Genomic DNA, 23,298 nt, shown 5'->3' with positions numbered 1-23,298 from the left:
GCTTACCATGTTCGTATCACGACATATTGTAGGGCGTGTCCCCTGTAGTTAAATAATATCCTACAATTTGTTGCTCTGATATTTGTCATGGTTTCTAACTTAACATGGTTGTTAATTTTATTTAATTACTACTAAAAACATTAATGAAAAAATTTAAATATTTGTAATTTTTACAAAAATGCATTTTTTTTACATTCCAGGAACAAATATCTAACAATTGCCGCGGAAAGAGATAGCGATCACGTGGCGGGGCACAGCGCTGCCTCGACTGTACCGCGTGTTGCGGCGACCAGAAGCCTTAGTGTGTTACAGCCCTAACGAACCGGCCACTTTATATCGACCTCCAGTTGCCTGCAGGCACTATCACATGAGAGACCCATCTATATTGGAAATAGTTTGATGTGGAGTCCACATTAATGTGTTTAGATTACTAGTGAGTTTACCATTTTAAATTAACCTCTAGTTGCCTGCAAGTACAAATATGTGAGAGGCCCATTTATATTGGAAATTATCGACATTTTTGATGCAGCGTCCATACATGTGTAAATTAATGACAAGACAATCATTTTTGATTGAACTCTAGATGCCTGGAAATGTTTTGACGTGAGAGGCTTATTTATATTGGGTTATTTAACCGTTTGTTGCGGCGATTATAATGATGTATTTAAATAACTAATAAAATTCATTGATCATTGATCTCTAGTTGCATATGATGCTTCCAAAATGGGAGGTCAACGGATGTTGGACTTTATTGGATTGATGTTACTATATTCCGTTGACCTCTAGACAATTGCAAAGTGTTCTGCGTGCGAAGTCTACTTATATTGGACATTAAGATACTTATATTGGCGTTACTTAATAAACTACTACCTTTGATCAACAATTTAGTAAATGATAATACTTATAAACATGTATAATATTTCTTAATAGGAAATCTCGAACAAAGTTTCATACTAACGACTAGTTATGGACCTTAGGACTATGGCCATAAAGTTTATATTAAGTCAACAAGTTATTTCCATCTGCCTAATTGACAAAACCTATTTTGACAAATATTTGAAGGTTTGACCAAGACCCTAATGTTAAGGGGTCATCAATGGTCATGTCATAGCAAATCATTTGCTTCGAACACAAAATAAGCATGATAGTGAAGCTTCCTTGGACGATGTCTGTAGGAATTTATTCTAAATAGTCGATTGAAGATGATGACCAATATTAAACGACTTCTAGTTATATGAATTGGCTTCCATTAAAGAGGTCCACTTATATTGGTGTATTACTTAATAAAACGACGACCAATGATTAATGACCTCCAGTTACAAGTATAGGCTTCCATATCACGGATCTACTTAAAATTGCTGCTAATAATGACTGCTGATTGTTCTGTATATATGAACAGCTTCCAAAAAAAATTAATGAATTATTCTTCAAAGCGGATGCCTACAAGTCTCAATGGGTCAACGGTAAAGAGGTTGGACTCAACACCAAGAGGTCATGGGTAATATTCCCGCTTGCAGAACGACCCAGAAATGCCAAATATATTTGTGAAAATGACAAATATATACTCACAGTTATCCGCCCACTTTAATATACTGGCGTCATATTCAAGTGGGCGTATAATTGTGCCTTTGAGTATATTTGTAAAAATATAGGCAAACAAAGTCGCAAGAATCACCTAGTATTCAATATATACCCTGCGGCAGGAAACCTTAGGATTAGGAAACCAAAATTTTATAAGTGATTTGGTGCAATATAAAGTTGAGTTCTTGAATAGCTAAATGAACATGTAACTTCATTTAGATAGAAACGAATAACTGAAATTTGCTATTTTTACAATTTTATTAAAAATATTTTATTTTATAATAATTCTTTTTTATTTATTACATATGAAATTATAATTTAACAATTATGGATTGAATATATAATCGAATGAATTTTAACATTATACCTATAATTTTGACAATAAACAAACAAATTACTAGAAAACTTAATTACAGAAACTGTTCTGTTCTGTTTAAATTTGTTTATATTTCAAGTATATTTAGTTTAAAACTTGAAATGTAAACAAATTTTTAATATAAGGACTACTGGTTTCAAAGGCAGGTTCTGCTGTGAAAAACCGATAAGAAACTCGATTGACTTATTTTAATTATCTGTATTTTTCAAGTCTTTAATAGTACGTCAGACCCAAATTGATTAAAAGTTTTGGACCTTATCATATACCAGATCTATGTGGTCAATTTAATCAATTAATTTTAAAAAATTGCGTAAATTTTCAAGTTTTTTGTTTTTCGTTAATTGCTGTTTTATTTTAAACATAACTGAGACTACATTGAATAAGGTTTGAGTATAAAAGCTAGATATTTTCATGTTTAAAAATGGAATTGATTTTCTTTAACAGCATTATATACCTACCATGGTAAACAAAAGGAATATAATCATAATAAATATATAAAATACTATAATATATCGTACTTAAGATTGCATTTATTGTACCTAAAACTTTTAGCGTCGTAGGTTTTATCATATAAAATCTTAATTTGTGATATTAGCCTGTTAAAAGTCATTAGCAGATTTACTACTAGCTTTAGGGCCAGTTTCACCACCTTCTTGTATTGGATAGTATCCGAACTGTAGGGTTTCAGGTTTGTCACATTCTTACTTTCTTTCAAATGTAAAACTTGTGAATTATCTAACAGTTCAGAAGGTGGTGAAACCGGCCTTTACAATAGAAAAAAAAAACAGTGTTGCCATTTTCAGTTGCAAAAATTTACCAAAATAAATTATATTTGTAATTATTATTAGTATAAACATCTAATCTCAAACTAAAATAGGCTGTGTCAAAGAATGTAAGTTAACAAATATGATACAAATTGAATATTGTGAATATATGGTATTTATTTTTGTAATGTTCTGTATATTTGATTACTTGGTTTCTAAATATATACTACTTTCTATATTTACCCAATCCTTTTGTGATAATGAATGATACTGAATTGTAAGTTAAAATGTAAATGGTTAATAACAATTTTGCTAAATCGCAGATAGTATTTTTCATGCTTGGTTGCAGGTGTACAATTTCATTTATTATTTATTTCATAATTTAGCAAATCAAGTTTTTTTTTGCGTAGCCAACTAACCAATGTAATTTTTATATAAAATGACGGATTCGTGTATAAATAATATTTATGTACGTTGTAGCGGTTTTAAGAACTTAACATATGTATAACATTTATCAAATTTTTATATTAAATGGAAATTATTGATAATTGCAAATGTGCCACTTATTGTTACATCTTTATCATAAAGTGTGAATGGTCATCTTGTCATTGGTGTTATTTTATAAGCGCAGGATCTTGCCACACTTAGCTCTAAGGCGGAAACATGCATCGTGCGACCCGGTAAAAGTGTACAAACAACATTCATACAATGTATGTTCACGCCTCTAAACGTGTCGGCTAAATAAAAATAATTTATGTAGTACCGTAACATATTAAATGCTTAATAAAATTGAACTAAACACCAACTAGAAATTTTAATAGCTCGTGTCGACTGATGATCACTGCCCATTCCATTTTATTAATGTAATTAGAGTATAAATTATCTATACTCGTAATATACAAACAACGTTTTCGTCTAATACTTTACCATATCTTTGCCTGATATGTCTAATTGTGGCAATGTTCGCTTTTTATAAAAAAACTGCATTTTATATATGTATAAAAAATTGTGCCTGTATTACATAAAATAGCTTCATTGTCATGTGTAATGTGTGTGAGTTTTATTCGTAGAAGGTTTAGAACCACATATCCAAGTGACTTTTTCGCTCCATTAATGTAAGTCTTAAAATAACATCAGTGTATCTCATATATTCGTGTAAAACTATAGGATATTTTTCTCTTTATTAGAATGTTTACAAATACATATATAAATAGGTTTAAAGGCCGAATACTTTCAGTAAATATATTAGTACCCTACATATCCCGTAACATAACCATGTTTATATTTTCCGAAACCTAGAAAACGTCGCCCTGAAACTTGCGTAACACTAGGTGCCTATGAGTCGGCAATTTAATAGTTTCGTACTTTGAACCTGTATTATATTTAGCATAATATCATGTATACAGATATCAACTTTTTTTATAATACAATATATTCGATAGTTATTTACACTGTATATTGAAGTGTAAAGAATATGAAATAATTCAATGAGTGCTATCTTTTATTTTTATTCTTTAAATTAATCATTGCTTTACTTTTTCTTAATGTGGAAGCAGCTATTCAGAACTGTGAAACTAGTCCGCAAAGATATAGATTTTTATCATAAGTATATTATAATGATAATTTTGGCTAATATGTTTATAATATTCTATACACATTCATTTAAATTTTTATACTAATAATATTTATAAAATTTATCATTTTACGAGTAGGTATTATGAAGGAAGACGAATGTATTTTTGTATTGAAAGAAACTTCCATAATATTCTCAACATCTCAAACCTTTTACAGTCTCTAAACTATTGGATTTCTAAGTGTTGCATATAATATAACCTTTGTATTGTAATGTTAACAACTAAAACATGCCTACTTTGAAAGTGTTGAACAATATAATATCTAAGAAAATGGTTGTTACTATCTGTTTAGGTATAAAAAGGAATTGTTAAAATTAAAATTTAATGTTCTTATGTCTGTTTTTTATTACCCTCTGAATTGTTTTTTCAATGAACAGGTATGGAAACCACTATCCAAACCCGACCATTAATCGATCATATACTTAAAGGATTAATCCTCGAGATACGTATGAGCCAAAATAAATCCAAAATCATTATATAATTAAATCGAACTTACGTACTTCTTTACACGGATATCTTGGAAATTCCTACTAAAATGGTAGAAAGTATATCATAAAGTAAATACTAGCCTTGAGAGTTTCTCTTATAATGTTACTCACAATAAAAATTTACACATAAAAATGGCAAATATATCAACTCTTTTAGTAAAATTATTTATAACTTAAATGATTGCGTGTCATAAAGCATATTAAAAAACAGTACAGAGTCTAGTATTCCTGCTTTATAGTAACTATATCTGTAATTGGCTAGTTGACACTTTTTAAAAGGGTCTTGAACTGATCAATATCGTTCTAGTACCAGATTTCAAAATAATTATCATGTTTTATTGAGACGTGATTCCTGAAAATTTAAATTTTTTAAATATTTTTTTGAAAATACGCTGTTGGCCATAATGGTCTATATTTCAACTGTTTCATGTCGTCACTCTATCTAATCCTCTACCAAACAGAGCGTTTGACAAAAATATTCAATTCAATTCTTCTTAATGGCTTTCATTTGTGCCAATTGGGCACGGTTTATCTCGCCAGTGTCGAGTAGATGGAGAAGGCACGAATGAGATTGATCGGTGAAAGCTAGACAAAAATATTAGTTATTAATTAGTTTGACGTTTAGTATATCAAGTTACATTGTGACGTCACAAAATGGACGACGGCGTTTTTGACGTTTGTAAAATTGTAAAATACATAATTTATAAATTAAGTTCCTTAACTTTCATTAATTGTTATAGACATATTTCGGGCTCCCTGTACTACACGAAATTAATATTGCTTTTATTAAATTCAACTTATTTATTATATTGCAATATTCTTAAATCATGAGTTATTTTTTCTGAGAAGGTATCATTGTGTTTGTTGGACTTCACGCCCACCCAAAAATATTCTATTGTAATTAATGCAATGCTACTAATTAATATGTCCTTATAGGGTAAACAGATATCGTAGCCGGTAACACTAACTTTTGGTTGTTGTGAAATAACGTGACCGTTATCAAACGCTAGAGTGGCAACATTTTTAGTTATGGCCGTCCGTCAGTTGGAATGGAGGCAAGTGATTGTTGCCGAATTTTTGAGTTGAAAAATTCAAGTTTCTTTTAAAATCGCGATAAAGTGTGAATTAAATTAAATTCAAAACGATTTGTGTGAGTTTGTGAATTGCATAGTGACTAAAATATACGTGAATTCGCTCAAAGAATGTTAGTTGTGTCCTTAAAGTAATAGGATCTGAGTGATCGTTTATATTATTGGATTACTGTTTCCAGTTTATACAGCTAATAGAGTGGCCAGGTGAGCTTTATAATTAGAATGTGATGTTGATAAATATTTGGTGCAAATGTAGGCAATGCCACGACAACTCGTCGCGTAAGACTTAAGTCTTGAGATAACGGGCCATACAAATTGGAGATTGCGTTGATTCTGATAAGATTTCTTACACACAAACTTAGATTCTACTACATTATATAATTCCCATATCTCATAAATCACGAAAAAGGACCCTACTCCCTTTCGGCAGTATTAGATTCAAGTGTAGATTCGTAAACTTTTATGCTCTATTTACCTTTGAAAGTTAAATTTTTATTGAGATAATTTAAAAGTGAGCGGTGCTGCATTAGTCATTAAGAGCTGCTCACTCTCTTCGCATAAATTGAATAACATTAAATTGTTACCTTACAAATACATTGATAGAAAATTAGTTGAGACTAAACTGTAACTGTATTAAAGGCTGTAAGGTCACAGATCTTTGCCTGTCCTTTGGGGAGAAATCGAAAAAAGCCCACACCTAAATTCCCAGAAGCAACAAGTTTTGTATTTTCCAAATTGACTCATGTCTCATCTGACTATTTGACTCTCCGGACAAAGACATTTTACTGAGTGATTAAATTCTTGGTTTGGTTTGGGTGTAAAACTAAAACCAGGCAAGAGTATCTTGTATAAAATGCTACTGAAAGCTACTGTTGTAAGCTACTCTGCTGCTGCATTGTCACATAGCATCCGTAGACCTACATATCCCTTTTTTGCAAACAAACTACAATAATATTTACTATGTTAAAGTCTTTGAGAATCTTCGTGGGAGACTAACATACTGAAAGAACATATTAAAGTGAATAAATATTATGTTGTTACACACAAACCAGTTGCCTACAGTTTGTTTCATGTAGGATGGTGCCCGTGACAGTTTGTTTTGTTTTGTTACACTCTTGAAAGTTTTGCCGCGTTACATGATAATAGTATGTATTATGAACATCATATAAGTGACTGTCACCATACCCATATTATCTGAAAAACACTTTAGTGCGAAAGTAGCGTAGAGGGAGTAGTAGAAGTGGGTGCAAGAAGAATAGCAAAATAACCAGCTCGATATGGCACTGGAGCAAGCCCTATAATGAAATTGGTAATAGGATCTTACCAAGGGAGACCAAACATTTTGGACTCAGCATGTGACAGAAAAAAAAATCAAACAGTCCTTTATTTCACAATAAATCATAATCACCCAAAATAATTAGAATTCACAATTGTTCATATTTTTTAATGTGTATTTTTTGTTGAAATCATGCATTTTATAATGTGAGTACTTGCCTATATCTTGATTATGCAATTATCAATAAAATTAAACCAGCCTGAAATTAATATAACCTAATAATTATTATAACCTAATAAATGAAATGTCTTTTGAAAAGAAATAGACAAAATGTCAATTGATAGAAGCAGAGTAGTCCTAGCCCCATCTCTTGTCCCAACACAACAAAAGATACAGTAATATTTTGAGATTTGTTGTATTTCTCTTCTCATGAAATTTGTTATTTGGTCTTCGGCTAATGTTAGGCCTACAGGCATATTCCGGAATTTGCTCAAAGTTTTTCTCTGCCACATGCTTGACCTGGCACTCTTACAAATCAATGAATCCATAGAATGTACATATATTCATCTCATATTTAATATGTACTAGCACACCCAATCAAGCTTTGCTTCGACTCATTTAACTTGAGAACTTCACCCATTGGCTAGTACAGTTATGCAAGCAACCAATAAGCTATTGGTGACAAACAGAAACTTTAGCCTTTGTATAATAACTATATTGAGTATATCTGAATACTCACCATATTTTTAATATTATTTTACTTACAGTAGGGACTTTTTTTTGATTTTACTTTTAGGGACACAAAATGGTGGTAGAATCTTTACAAATAGTCAACTGACATATCAAAAGTGCTTGTAAACTGAGCCTACTTGAAATAAAAAAAAATTGAAGTTTTTTCAATACATGTTCCTAATCACATTACTTATTGTCTGGCATTATCTGATGTTCATAAAGATGTTAAAAAAAAAGGTGTTGATGTGATGCTTTATTCTAAAGCATCACCTATCTTCTAGGTGATGCTTTAGAATAAAAATAAAAATATTCATTTCTTAACAAAAGACAAGATACTTTCTTAATATTGAGAATATTTGATATTTTGTAAATAAGGATCCCTCTAAGTTAGGCTGGGCATAAAAAGCATCATGAGCAGAGAATGAGAGTGTTATAAACCCCTCAACCCTTCATCTGGTTCACAAGACCCGGGTTCTGTTTAAAGATTTACTCTGAGGTATCTGGTGGAGGGCTCTATACAAAATATGGACTTAACACTCAACTTGCTATAATACTGAACCTGCACCAGAAATTGCAGTGTTATCTACCCTTGAATAGATGGCCTGATAACATTGAATCTTTTGCAGAGACCCGCTAGTTGCAGGCGGCTTAGGACTGTTAGGTATAGAAGGCTCTACAAAAGGATGATGTCCAATTTTCCAGCAATGGTTGGCCATCAGCTAATATGATGATGATGATGATGATTGAGAACTATGAGCCAATGATGCAGTTATGCATGATTGTAGTCAAGCACAAGCCTACTATTGACCATAAGTTATATAACTATAGCAACATGAGCTATAGCCCCAATTTGCAGAGTTTTTTTTAACAAACGTTAAAATAACATTCAAATACAACAAATGCGTTCCCAAGTAATTGTTCACACGACAGCGTTTTTAAAACGCGACGCTTTTTCTCGAGCAGTGTTCTTTTCAATTTTGGGCGTTGGAGATAGACATTAATTTAACTTTATACTATATTTGACATTAAAAAACTCTCGTGCGAATACGGGCTTATAAGATAACGCGAAATTTGTAATCTAACAGTTTTATGGCCATGTGGTTTTGCGCGTAAATATTTTACAGCGTCGTCAAACAAAGTGGGACGATGATTGACGAGAGGGATTAGCGGAGATGACGAGATGATGACATGACGCGAGCTCGCTGGGTAACTCATAAACATGTGTCTAACTGACCAGTGCCTACATAATAATGTGACTACGTAAGCGATCTTATTGTATCTCGTCTGATTTTTTTTTGTACCTACAAAGGAGGGATATTGATTTAGAGTAAATGTATGTAACATGATTACCTTTAATGTTACATTTTTTTTTAATTACATACATATTCTTCCGACTTCAAAAAAAGGAGGAAGTTATCATTTACAGCACAAGTCTAAACGTTGTAACGTCGTGTGTACGGTTTTATAAACAACCAGTAGCGTGCACTTTTTTTTTTATTTTCTACAAGTTAGCCTTTAACTAAAATCTCACCTGATGGTACATGGAGCGGGCTAACTTGTTAGCATCGTTGTTATCATCATCATCATCATCATCATCATCATTACTATCATCATAGATTTCACTTCATACAGGCAAAAATGCACTGCTTAAGCCCTAAGAACTGGATTAAAAACCTTTATTATAAAAGATTTCTAGTTTGTATAATTTATTCGTACAGTGTACAGTGCACGCAACTGTGAACAACGTCATCATCATTAACATCCAATATTCGTCTCACTGTTGAGCACGAGTCTCAATTCAGAATGAGAGGGGTTAGGCCTTAGTCCACCACGACCGATGATGCTTCCCGGGCAACACAATCACAAGCAACACAGCGTCTTCGCCGGCGAACTAACTTCTTCAAATCACGATCTCGGGGGCATCCTGACTGATTCACTCAAGTCACGGTTACACCCTCCCGAATGGCCCTTTAAGCCGAGGTCCGAGGCTTATAGGAGACGCCCATAGAGAGCCGTTTCGTCCTCTATCATTATATCAGCCTTCGGGTCTCATCAGGCGATGCTTCTGCGCTCGCCCAAACCCCCCGGTGACGCCGTAGTGGTCCCACATGGAGCCATCGGCACTTACTCAATACGAAAAAATGGACAAATGCGAATTGGCAGTATTCAAACACCTAGAGAAAAAGGAAAGTTCTCAGTTACATGCAGGTTTCCTCACGATGTATTTCCTCCACCGTTTGAGAACACGAGATATTTAATTTCCTTATCGATAAACGACGTATATGCCACTTATTCGATAAGACATATTATACTGTAAGAACTAGCACAAGTAAAGCCCAGTCATAATCCAATCTCTGTCTGTGGAAAGGGCGCAAAACGACCTTGCGGGCGGCGCGGCCAGCTCCCAAATACCATAACACTGCGCTATGTAGGGCATACCATTGTTCGCCGCCTTGACCGCGGCTTAGCGGATCAACTGATATTGCTTATCTATCGCTGCATATATGCGGCCTCTTAATTGAGCAACGCCTACCATTCGACGAATTGTGTTTAATTCTATTATAAATCAGAGCGTTGGGTTACTTTTTACCACCGATGTGAAGTGGGGGTGTTATTTTTACGCGTTTGTCGTAGCTTCTAAACCCATGGACCGATTATGATGCGGTTTGAAAGTTGATGTACTTAATCGATATGGTTAAAGTAAGTACGATACAGATTTGATAAGCCAATCTGAAGATATCGGACATACCTATTTAAGTATTTTAATTATTATGATAACAAGAGCTTGTTTGAACGTCTTATTCCTTTATATGACATTAGCTATTACCCCTCGGATTTATCCGTTTGAGTACCCCGTACCCTACTTTGAGAAACCTTGGCCTAGAAGATGCCTATTCACTCTTATCTTAAAGATGCCCAGGCTGCAAGAATTAGGAACCACGATCTTCGATGGAGTTCCTTAGGCTTTCGTATAACAAATCTGATCTTTTGATTTCTATTTCAATCACTAGTGTAGTGCTCACTAGATACTCCGAGTATAGCTCACTCAATCACTCGCTGAGTGAGGCTTTCTTATAAAGACCATAGTTAGCGACCAAGTCTATTTGGTTTTGGACAAGACTTGGTTGTGGTCTATTGGAATCTATATCTATACTAGTATATAAAACTGAAGAGTTACTAGTATAAAACTGAGAGAAATACTGATCCGATTTGAAAAATTCTTTCAGTGTTAGATAGCCCATTTATCAAGGTAGGCTATAGGCTATATATTCCTAAGATTCCTACGAGAACCACGTGGGTAAAACCGCGCGGCGTCAGCTAGTTATTTTATAAAATAAACACTGACTACACCTATTGCACTGAACTTTACTCACCTTGCAAGGAGACTAATATATGAAAACCCGTTCCGTTGTGTATTTAAATAAGAATCTTCATCAACCTTGACGTGGTCGGAGTGTGACGTCACACACATGTGGTTCACGTCGTGACCTTGGTTAAGTGCGCTTCAATTATTATAATCGGACGAACTAAAGTCACCATACGTTATCGTAATCAACTTGACAGAATATTAATTTTAAAGTTTTACAAAGGGGGATTTACAAAGTTTAACTTTGTAAATCCCCCGACCGTCATGAGTTTAGCTATAGTCTGGCAAGTTCTTTGATAACACTCCCATGATATGCGGGCGTCGGGGGGAAAGACTGCGCGGGTGTGAACTCGTGCGTGCGGGGAAGTGAGGTGCATCAGTCGTGTTTCATTTATAAGACGGAGGTCCTGGGTTCGATTCCCGGCTGGGCCGATTGAGATTTTCTTAATTGGTCCGGGTCTGGATGGTGGGAGGTATCGTGGCTAGTTTGCCTACCGGCAAAGGCGCACCGCCAATCTATTTAGCGTTCCGGTAATAATAATAATAAAACTCATTTATTCAGCTTAAGACTTCACAGAAATAGTTAAAACTAAATTAACTTAATCTTAAGATATAACTAAAAAACACGACCGCACTCCTGGGCAAATAGTGCCTCCCTATGTTGTTCTATTTAATTTATTTTCTATAGTCTACCTAATACAGTTTGTATATAATATCATATACAGTTTATATTTATCTCAGCTGAAAAGGTCGCTGCGTCAGCATGGTGCTGCAGTGTTTGCAACGCTGATTTTCAGGCATGAACCTTGGTGGCGTCACGACTCGACAGGGAAACAGTTATAAAAGGGAAAAATAAAATAAAAAAAGTAAATAATAAATCAAGTAAATAGCAATACAGAAATAATACAAATGAAATGAAAAATAATAAAATATATATACTATTAGTCAAGAGTCATCTATACTATTTATAAATTAAGAGTAAAAGGTAGGCTTATTATTAAAACATACATACAGCCGAACGTAGAACCTCCTCATTTTTGGAAGTCGGTTAAAAATTATGTCGACGGTACGATGTCGTGTAGAAACCGAAAGGATTAGATTTTCATCCTCCATCTCAATTAGTTAGTAACATCATCTTACCATCATGTGAGATTGTTGTCAAGGGTTAACTTGCAAAGAATAAATAAATACTTAAATATATACCTAATGTAAGTAAATACAAAATTGTCCATGTGGGCGCTCAGTGGAGTAACTAAATTCGGATCACCTTTTGCGGTGATTTTGTAGGCACGTAACATATCTAATAGTGTGAAATTGTTGCGTGCGAGCATAAATTCTTTGTTTGCCGATTTTCCAAGTGTTGTGAAATTAGAGAACGCAAGGATAGGGCGCGATGGCCCCGGCGATTGTGGCGGAAGGCGCTACAGCCGCGAGAACGATGCATTCCCGTCGAAACACTTGAAACGGAACCGTAAATTTCGGAATCACGCGCCGCTGATTCTGCTGCAATCCGAACTATTTCCGGAAACGTTTAGAAATTGGACCGTACGTGAGCTCCGCGGTCCGCCGTCCGGAGGCCGTAAACCTGTATCTGTATGATTTATTCCGAAAATTCCGGATACGAATTCTCGCCTTGAAGCACACCGGTACTTTTTTGTGTGTATTGGGTTTTTTTTTCGTAATGTACGAATGCAGTTATGTTCTTTTGTGCATACAACACATAAAACAGGTAGTTTTGCATAGAGATAAAGACGAATCTAATGATATCTTAAATACGTAAATCTGTTCAGCGGTTTGGAAGATATGACCTAATAAAGTACATACATACATACAAGATACGCGCGAAAAGCGTAACCCTTGCAGTCAAATAAAATAACAATCGTTAATGGAATTATTGTCTGTATCTTTGAGCCGTGATAGCCCAGTGGATATGATATCTGCCTCCGATTCCGGAGTGTGGGTTCGAATACTGTTCGGAGTATGCACCTCCAACTTTTCACTTGTGTGCATATTAAAAAATTAAATATCACGTGTCTCAAAACGGTGAAGGATAATCATCGTGAGGAAACCTGCGTACCAGAGAATTTTCTCAATTCTCTGCTTGTGTGAAGTCTGCCAATCCGCATTGGGCCAGCGTGGTGGACTATTGGCCTAATCCCTCTCATTCTGAGAGGAGAATCGAGCTCAGCAGTGATCCGTATACCTATGGAATATGTCTGCAGTGGCGTGCACAAGATTTTTAACTAGGGTAGGCAGTAGGCTATACATACTAGTTGTACAAAATGGAAAGTTTCTCCTTCAATATAGGTTCCTAATGAATCAGTTCATGCAATTATGATGTGCTCGCCCCTGTATGTATGTATGTATGTAATATGTATGTATATGTGTATACCTATGATATAATTACATATCATTGTATGATGATGATCTACGCAAAGACAGACAGAGCAACACGCGAAAGTAAATCATATATGTAGATATATCTAGTTATAACACGTACGTAACCCAGTTATAATGATGACTGATGATCCAATTACTTTAATTCAGCGTAAATTACATTGTAATCACTCTGATTGGTCATACTTGCATAATAAGTAGGTATGTACCTATCTATTACCTTCTACGCTCGAGTGTTTTAATCGAGTTATAATTTTAAATGAGATTATACAATTATACTTGTTAATTTCTTCAGGCGAACTTGAGAATTATTAAATTAGGTACCTAGCTCCAGTTTAATCTGAAATAATTTTTAGATGATAAGATGATAATAATGATAAGATTAGGAGGTGCCCCTCAAATACTTTATTGTCAAAGCAGTTTTCTCCTCTTGATATCTAAGTAAGGGGAAAAGTCAGATTTTCGTGATGTAAAAAAAACCGCCTGCAAGAGATACAAAAGATCCGGAATGTCCACCAATAGCAAGACTTAATATTTCTGCCTGTGAAAATGTAGTAGTAATATTATTATACGACGCCGCGCGGTTTTACCCGCGTGGTTGTCGTTCCCGTAGGAATACGGGGATAATATATAGCCTATAGCCTTCCTCGATAAATGGGCTATCTAACACAGAAATAATTTTTCAAATCGGACCAAGTAGTTCCTGAGATTAGCGCATTCAATCAAACAAACAAACTCTTCAGTTTAATAATACTATATATGTATTAGTATAGATTTTTCTTTCTTGCAAAAAACTGATCGTCTGTCACAATAAATAAATAAATAAATAAATATAAAGTAAGTAAGTTTCAGTTACGTTCAACGCTGAATTGAACCTGAAATCAACCTCTTATTAGGGTACAGCGAACAATACTAGCCATAAAAACTTTCTGATCTAATTTAATTAATACATCGCTCTATACGTTCATCTTAGCCCAGGTCAAAATTTCACAACACATGGTGTGACTGAGAGAAAACCTCCGAGCGGTGCTCTGGACTTTTTGCGTCAACCTTTGCCTTCGTCGATAGTGTTTCTCTCCCTGCTCTTAGTAGAATAAGTTACCATCTGTAAAATTACTTCTGTGTAATAATATAATTAATAGTAATGTACCTACATGTATTATCATAAGTGCTTGCAACAAACGGGCGCTCAGCAGTGGTAGGTTGGTACCTACATGTCTTAAGGTAATAATAGTTTATTACTTTGTAAATTATGTCCAAATTGTTTTTCCTGCCATTATTCTAAATGTTTATAAAGGTGTGTAAGCCTGTACAAACAAATGACCATAGCATGTTAGCAATAAGAAATATTTATAAGTCTATTGTTCTAACAACACTGTTACAATATATTATATAATAAAGACATTTAAAAATCAATCAAATCTCCCTGCCCAGCCCAGGTAGAAACGTGCAAGAGTAACTTTTTATACGAACACTGCCTATCTTTTTCTATATTAAGTAATATTATAAAGAGGTGAAGTTTGTAATAATTGTTTATTTGCAAGAATTATTGTTTTTTACAACATTCAACTAAATTAATAGTGTGCAAATATTATACATGGTGAAAAAAAAAAATACAAACAGTCACAATTACCAAAATAAATGAAATGAAATTAAGAAAAAGATAAATACAGTACAATTACTAAATTAAATTAAATGAAATTACAAACAAAAAAGAAAAAAATAACACCAACACCAACAGTCATAATTACCAAATGAAGTTACAATTGCAATTCAATGAAAATTCTTTTACCAGTAGCAAGCCACGTTATTTGTGAGTGTCATAGGCTATATTTAATCCCCGTATTCTCACGGGAAACCGCAAGGCGTCGGCTAATAAGTGAACGTTTAAGTGATGTACGTTTAAAAAACATTCCCCGGTTGTGTGTAATTTTGTCCGGTTGTTATATTCGTTTCGCAAGTAACAAGTAGGTGCAGCGACCTTCGGACGTTACGGTTATCCGTTGATCGTAATCGAAGCGGATTCCGATGACTGTGAAATTATAAAACTGTTATTATGTAGGTACCTATTTGTAAAAAATTGACGATTTTTGCTCATCGTAAACATGAATTTCCAACGAAATAAAAAGCCATTTGCAGTTTGCATCATTCATCATCATTATCAACCCATATTCGTCTAATTGGTCCAGGTCTAGCTGGTGGGTGGTTAGTTACCACCCTACCGACAAAGAGGTACTGCCAAGCGATGTAGCATTCCGGTACGATATCATGTAAAAACCGAAAGGGGTGTGGATTTTCATCCTCCTCCTAACAAGTTAGCTTGCTTCCATCTTGCTTTCATCATCACTTACCGTCAGGTGAGATTGCAGTCAAGGTCTAACTTGTAAAGAATATTAAAAAAAAACCTTTACTCTTTATAAGATACTAGCAGACGCCGCGCGGTTTCACCCGCATGGTTCCAGTTCCCGTAGGAATACGGAGATAATATATACCCTTCCTCAATAAATGGGCTATCTAACACTGAAAGAATTTTTCAAATCGGACCAATAGTTCCTGAAATTAGCGCGTTCAACCAAACAAACTCTTCAGCTTTATAATATTAGTATAGATATCTCGTTGGATTCGTTGGTCGTATGCTATTCCCCCAGTTGAGCCATCAGCTGGGGTCCACAATTATTATTATTATTACCATTAAAAAAACTAAACTGAACCTTCGCCGTCTAGAGAGAGCCATTAAAAAACGCAGTTTTGTATAAAAAAAATGATTTAGATGTATCATCGACAGTTGTTCGTTATGTTTGTAAGTCGATACGTTCGAGAACCCGTATCGAGTATCGGATCACACAGTTTGTATTGTTGCCACACGCGTGTAAAGGTGGCCACTGACCGGCGTAAAGATGGGTTCACATGTGCATCATTCGCACGAGATTTCGTGTATCATTTTTTTTTTTAAATGACATATCTTTTTTTATATATGACCAATTTTCCCCCTCCCCTCTAAGTAGTCGGGAAAGACTGTATTAGGAGTGGGACAATAGACCAGGGTTTCAAGTGGGGTACGCGAACCCCATTTGACGGCAGAAGGTTCGCGACAACAACAAACAAGACACGAAACAAGCACACCCATCACATTAATATTGCGAAAACATATATTTTGGTACTTTATGTGTAACCTTTTGTTCAAATAAAAACCTTATTTTCTTCAGTAATCGGGCAGTAATTAGTAGGGTTCGCTGTCACTTGGAAGTTTTAACAGGGCTTCGTGGAGCCGAAAGTTTGAGAAACCCTGCAATAGACCGAAGGATCGAGGATCGAATCATCGAATCATCACTCACTCGGTGATTAGTCCGACCGCTTTTACCGTTGAGCTATTGATTCTATTATCATCAGGCATTCATCGTAACGTGTTAAGCTTTTAACATTGTTGATGACTTTTCAGATTACTTGTTATTAATCACATCCAGATCCCCTGTATTGTAACGTCTAGTTATTTCCAGAGTGCCTAGTTTCGGTTTTCAATGTTTTTACACTGTTACTATCGCGTAACCGTAAACGCGAATTTATATGGAATTGAAACAATTGTACCACTAGATGGCTCTGTTTAAATTCCTTAGAAATTCGCGTTTACGGTTACGCGATCTTCACAGTATGAAAACATTGATAACTGCCACTAGGCACACTGTAATAAATTGCCGCACTGTCAATTAATGTGAGGCGTTTAATAAAGCCATAGCCATATAATAGCGAAGCTGGCAAGCTTTTCCGTATGTATTTGATATCAGAAAAAACTATAGTAGGTACTTAGGCGCTACTAAAATCAGAGAGTATGAAAGATCACATCCTCGTTTAACGGCGTTTCATTATATGAACCACATAATTATGTGGTACGAGTTACGGTAATCGAACCAAGCGAATAATACAAACAAACCCTGTCAATAGAAAATGTATAAAAAGCGGGCGAGCGTCTATACATAGGTTAAGCGAATCGTTCGCTGCTACATATTTGGTACAAGGCGTAACAATATGCTCGCTGCGAATGTTACAATACATAACGTAACGCCGGTGCGTACTCGCCTTAATACAATCTCATATTACACTATTGTCCAGGTGGTCCGTTTCAATGGGCATTATTCTATTATCTTTATTAATTATTACCGGCCCTATGGCACAGTTGAATAATATACCATTAGTATATTGTCTATAGCAGTATAGCACAGTAGATATGACCTCTGCATTCCGGAGGGTGTTGGTTCGAATCCGGTTCGGGGCATGCACCTCTAACTTTTCAGTTATGTGCATATTAAGAAATTAAATATCACGTGTCTTAAACGGTGAAGAAACCTGCATACCAGAGAATTTTCTTAATTCTATGCGTGTGTGAAGTGATGAAATCTGCCAATCCGCATTATGCCAGCGTGGTGGACTATTGGCCTAACCCCTCTCATTCTGAGACACGAGGTCAGCAGTGAGCCGACTACGGGTTGATATTCTATGAGCCTTTTTAAATTTGGTTTCTGTCTACTCAAAATATTAGTATTTGTTCTAAGTTCAAGTATCTGCATACTCGACCTGATAATCATTAATACATAACGAGTTATGTGTACCTACCTATGTCATATACACAGTGACTCGAAGAGACCCTTGAATCAAGGGATTTCCTCGAGTGAAGCAATCTACTGTCAAATCCAAGGTAGGTCGAGACTCGAGAAGTCGAGAGGTGCTTCGTTACCTCCGTCACGTTATCAAAAAGCGTTTTCTAAAATTATCTGTAGGTACGCTTAATTTGCTGTGAAAATCATGAAAAATGCTTGATTTTGCTCAACGATATTATTCTTAACGATATAAGTAATGTAATGTTGTTGCACAAAATTAAATTTTTATTAATTTTTTAGTATTTAACAATTAATTTTGTTGTTATAATTTAAGTAATTCTTGACTGTACTTGATTTGAAGTAGCTTGACTTCCGTTTTTATTCAACTTAAAATAAAGACGATTCGACGCGTTTTTACCTGACAATGTAAAAGTCTGTTATTAATTGCCCGTGTTACCTCATAACTCTATCATTTATTAACCAATTTTTTATTTGAAAGAGTTTCTCAAATGCTGTGGCCCCAGTATTTAAAAGAATCAGTTAAGTACTTGGTTTGGTTTTTAAATTCAAAAGTTAGTCCGAGATGAACTTCGTAATAACTTTATGTAGTGACTTTTTGACAATGAAGTAATTCCAGGTCACCAAAAACGGCAAAATAAAAATGTTTTTTTTTTTTATATAAAATATTCAACCTTCATAAAACAGAAAGATAAAAAACAATAACGCCCTATGTAGGTACCCCCCAGGGCATGCTAAGAGGGGAAATAAGTAATATGATAACGGCGATTTCATTTTCCGTGTTTTCTTTTGTTTTTCCTTAATGAAAACGAAAGTGTCTAGTATTTGGTAGATACGACGTTAGTCCATCAAGCTATTTATAAAATCGATTTGAATACCCATGAAGTGATTAAACAACACAGACAGATTTACTTTCGCATTTATATTTATTACATAGTGGTGCGGTTAGAAAACGACTTTCTCAAGGATGCGCATGGTCCGTTCGGTTGTAAATCATAACAATGTATGACGTTACATCGCCGATATATCTATATAGACTAAGAGCCAGCGACAGCAAGACATTCGTCATTTGATAAAAGCTGAAGTTTGTCAGCTCATGCGCCTACTGTAGGTAAGCACAGTAGCCAGTTATGGAGTTTGTATCTTGGCTACTTTGGAAGGTTTCAAGGGTCCAGACCAGACCCCAAGTAGTCATAAAATTATCGTCATGTAATTTTTAACCTAACGTTGACATTTATTAATCAATTTTAAAAAATCTTTTTTTGTTTGAAAGAGGATAATTCCAGATTGGTCCCATTTTATTTTCATGAAAATAGGTTTAGTAATTTTGTGTTGTAATAAAAATAACTGAGATACGTCTTTGAACTCTGTTCCATTTTTAGGTTATAAATATTACTGAAGTGATAACTTCTTATCTTATAAGAACATTAACTACATAACTTTAGCTACATGACTGGGGTATTGGGGATATAATTTCACATATTATGCCGAGGAAAATATTAAAAAAAACAATTGTGTCTCGGGATGCTCGACAGAAGTGTTAACATAAACCTGCTGCCGTATGTGTGACAGAAAGGGAAGCCAGACAGAGTGGCGTCGTAACGCGTTACGAAGCGGTTTACTTTACACTCTCATTATCACTTGAAAAAAAATACACATTATACTTAGACGGCTGAGGGTCTGGATCCTTAAAAACAAAGTAACCACGGTCCAAACTCAATAGTTGTCTACCGTACTTACCTATATTAGGAGCATGAGCTGACAAACTTCAGCTTTTATAAAATGACAAAGGTCTGGCTGTCGCTGGCTCTTCATCTAATAGTTGTTACGCGCCTCGCGAACCTGTCTGCTGGCGGGGGTGAGGGAAAGTAGACTTTTTGCTTATACACATTAAGAATCATAACCGGTTGCGTTTATCTCGCGCGTGGGTTGTGACCATAGTGATATTAACAAAACTATAGAAATGGCGTTTACGTAAAGTGACGTTATATTTTAGTGGTAATAAATCATTTTGCGACAGAGGCCAGACCTCCCTCATTATAGAAGACGGCATTTGAGGCTTAGACCAGTGATTATTATACAGGGTGCTCGGGAGTATTTCGCATAACTGTTGTTGACAAGTCCACTTTTAGGAGCCGAACTGCATAACTAATATTTTATTAAATAAAAACTTTTTATGTGTTTATACAAAGCAATTCAAATAATTCCGACTATCCATATGTAGCACAAGCCTTTATCTATTCTTGTAAAATATGCAAAACATGGCTACGTCATAATTATAAGGATGCGTTTAGAGGACACATTTTAAGATCTATTTAGAAAAGACATATTATTTATCCCGAAATTATTATATCTAGAACAAATGTTCCTTGAATATTTTTAATTAATTTTCGGTAAAGAATATAACCGCAGAGTTATGGGAAATACTCCCGAGCACCCTGTATAATAATCACTGCTCTAACAAGCCATTTCTGAGCGGTTCCTATTAAGTAATCTATGGTATAGTCTAAGGTATTTTAATGGTCACCGGCCGGACTCAGCAAACTTGTTGTATAGACAAGTATTCCGGAGTTAGAATGCCGCGATCAAGTGGAAGAGAGAATTAGACTGTGTTTCCGGTAGTTTGAACCTATACGTACGGTATAGTCGTTAATAGCCTTGGGTTCTGGCTTCGATTGTTGGGGGTTGTTTTGTTTACCTATACGATTAGCATGTTTGGGTGGTGGATATTTGGTTGTAAATTTTTCATTTGTCTTAATAAGCATTCAGAACACTGCTTCATTGATCCAATGGTCAGCCTAGTTTTTAGTTTATTATAGACTAGATTACGCCGCGCCGTTTCACCCGCGTGGTTCCTGTTCCTAAAGGAATACGGGGATAATATAAAGACTTCCTCGATAAATGGGCTATCTAACACTGAAAGAATTTTTCAAATCGGACCAGTAGTTCCTGAGATTAGCGCGTTCAATCGAACAAACAAACAAACTCTTCAGCTTTTTAATATTAGTATAGATTTTAGTTGGTCCAATGGTTAGCTTAGTTTTTAGTTTACTATGGATTTTACTATGGATTTAGAGTTTGTTTGATTGAACGTGCTAATCTCAGGAACTACTGGTCCGATTTGAAAAATCCTTTCAGTGTGAGATAGCCTATTTATCGAGAATGGCTATAAGCTATATTTTATCCTCGTATTCCAACGGGAACGGGAACCACGCGGGTGAAACCGCGTGGCGTCTACTAGTACAATGTAAATGTGTTATGTACACATGTATGTATGACTTGAATGTGTTTCGGCCGACGAATTCTGTTAGTCAAATACAGTTTTGTATTGATCGTGGGACCAAGTTGGCTAAATATGTGAGGTCTTCTAAACTTTGAGGCACCATCTTGAGAGACAGTTCTTAATCCAGTTAAAGTTGTGCAAGCAGACACTTAAGCTATCCGAAGATCGAAGTTATGTGCGGGTTTGTTTCTCACTTATCTCTTTACTAGCGAACTCTGGCGGCTTCGACCGTCATATAAACTTTCATTAACCGTTGAATTTTTCTATGTTTGTTACCTCATAATTATGTTATTTATTAACCAATTTTGAAATTTTGTTTTTGTTTGAAAGAGTATAATTCCAAATTAGTCCCATTTAATTTTCATAGAAATCGGTTTAGTAATTATGTGTTAAAAACAAAATAACTGAAATACGTCTTTGAAGTCGATTCCATTTTTATGTTAAAAAGATTATTTTACGTGGCAATTTTTAGGATTCCGTAATCAACAAGGAACACTTATCGTTTCGCCATGTTAATTTACCAAGTAAGAAAACCCCAATCGGCCCAGCCGGGGATCGAACCCAGGACCTCCGTCTTGTAAGTCCACCGCGCATACACTGCGCCACAGAGGCCCTCAAGATTACATTGTTATTATTGTCATCAAATGAACGTCAAGTTTCCAAGTGACTTACGTAACTGAACACAGGAATGGAATTTCATTAGAATGTAACGTTAGGCTTAGTGCTCAACATTCAATCGACTTGAATGCCCATTGCCCAGTGCACTAAACTATCCAACCGCATACCAATGAGACTAGCCTAATAGGCCACCTTCACACTACTGCTGAACACTTGTTTTTATTATAGTTAGCCCGCCATCCATTCCATCTTATATTGCATCATCGCTTAGCATCATGTGAGATTGTGGTCGAGGGCTAACTTGGAAATAAAAAAAAAGATTCTTTGTCAGCTTGGGAAACACTGACCCTGCTAACGCATTCGAATAGATTATCTAAAGTGTCCCTTCTTAAAGTAATTGAAATTTCCAGGAACATATTAAGTGAGTCTCTCTTTGCCACAAAATAAAACTACCGTCCTTCCAACTTGCTAACTTTAGTAGTTTTGGCGGATAACCTTGCTGGTATTCTAAAAAAAACGTCCAAATTTGGAAACGAGGTAGCCTATAGTTAGTAGTAGACGCCGAATTAAGGAGGTTTAAGGGCCGATCATGATGGACTAAAAGCCTGTGATGGCCTGACCTAAAAGATTAGTACAATATGGAACTACATGTTTGGACTTGCCTGCTTTGGAGCCTGATACCTCTCAAAGCCACCAGAGTCCAACTCCATAGTTGCCTACCATAAGTACTTACGTACATAGCTTGCCTAGGTAGTAACATGGGCTCAAAGACATTTAGCTTTTATAAAATCGCTAAGATATGGATGTCATAGATGCAAAAATGCATTGCCTAACCTCAGAACTCAGTACGAACCTGAAAGAAATCTCCATTTAGTATAATTTGTATAGTGCCTACCCTAGTTAAAAATCTCGTGCTCGCCATTTTGATTATGTATTGAATGCCAGTACCCACTTAGTCCTAATCATGCAGAACTATTGTAAAACCGGTCACGCGTCGCATCACCGCGGTAGATATTCGCCGGGGAGACGGGAACATTGGCCGACGGATGAATCGACGCATTGTCCTTTTGTACCGCGATGT

At 35.4% G+C, this 23,298-nt stretch overlaps 2 protein-coding genes across 6 annotated transcripts in view; both read left to right on the top strand.

Moving 5' to 3' along the window:
* The window catches only part of LOC112049003 (UHRF1-binding protein 1-like), a 36,039-nt gene extending 31,351 nt beyond the window's left edge, over positions 1 to 4,688 (top strand). For all 3 annotated transcript variants that reach the window (XM_052888656.1, XM_052888654.1, XM_052888653.1), the window contains one exon: positions 201 to 4,688. In XM_052888656.1, coding sequence (XP_052744616.1) covers positions 201 to 236 — 36 coding nt within the window. In that variant the 3' untranslated portion in view covers positions 237 to 4,688. The remainder of the gene's footprint in view (positions 1 to 200) is intronic.
* A 1,157-nt stretch (positions 4,689 to 5,845) lies between these two features.
* Positions 5,846 to 23,298, top strand: part of LOC112055884 (protein kinase C and casein kinase substrate in neurons protein 1) — a 128,155-nt gene continuing 110,702 nt past the window's right edge. The window contains exon 1 of one of the 3 annotated variants that reach the window (XM_052888649.1): positions 5,846 to 6,138. The gene's annotated coding sequence lies outside the window, so the exon portion shown is untranslated. The remainder of the gene's footprint in view (positions 6,139 to 23,298) is intronic. The other 2 variants (XM_052888650.1, XM_052888648.1) reach the window with 2 other exon arrangements.

This window comes from Bicyclus anynana, chromosome 23 (genome assembly GCF_947172395.1).
Source record: "Bicyclus anynana chromosome 23, ilBicAnyn1.1, whole genome shotgun sequence".
Taxonomy (NCBI): Eukaryota; Metazoa; Arthropoda; class Insecta; order Lepidoptera; family Nymphalidae; genus Bicyclus; species Bicyclus anynana.
The sequence above is the reverse complement of the archived record's forward strand: the minus strand, read 5'-3'. Positions and strand labels throughout refer to the sequence as shown.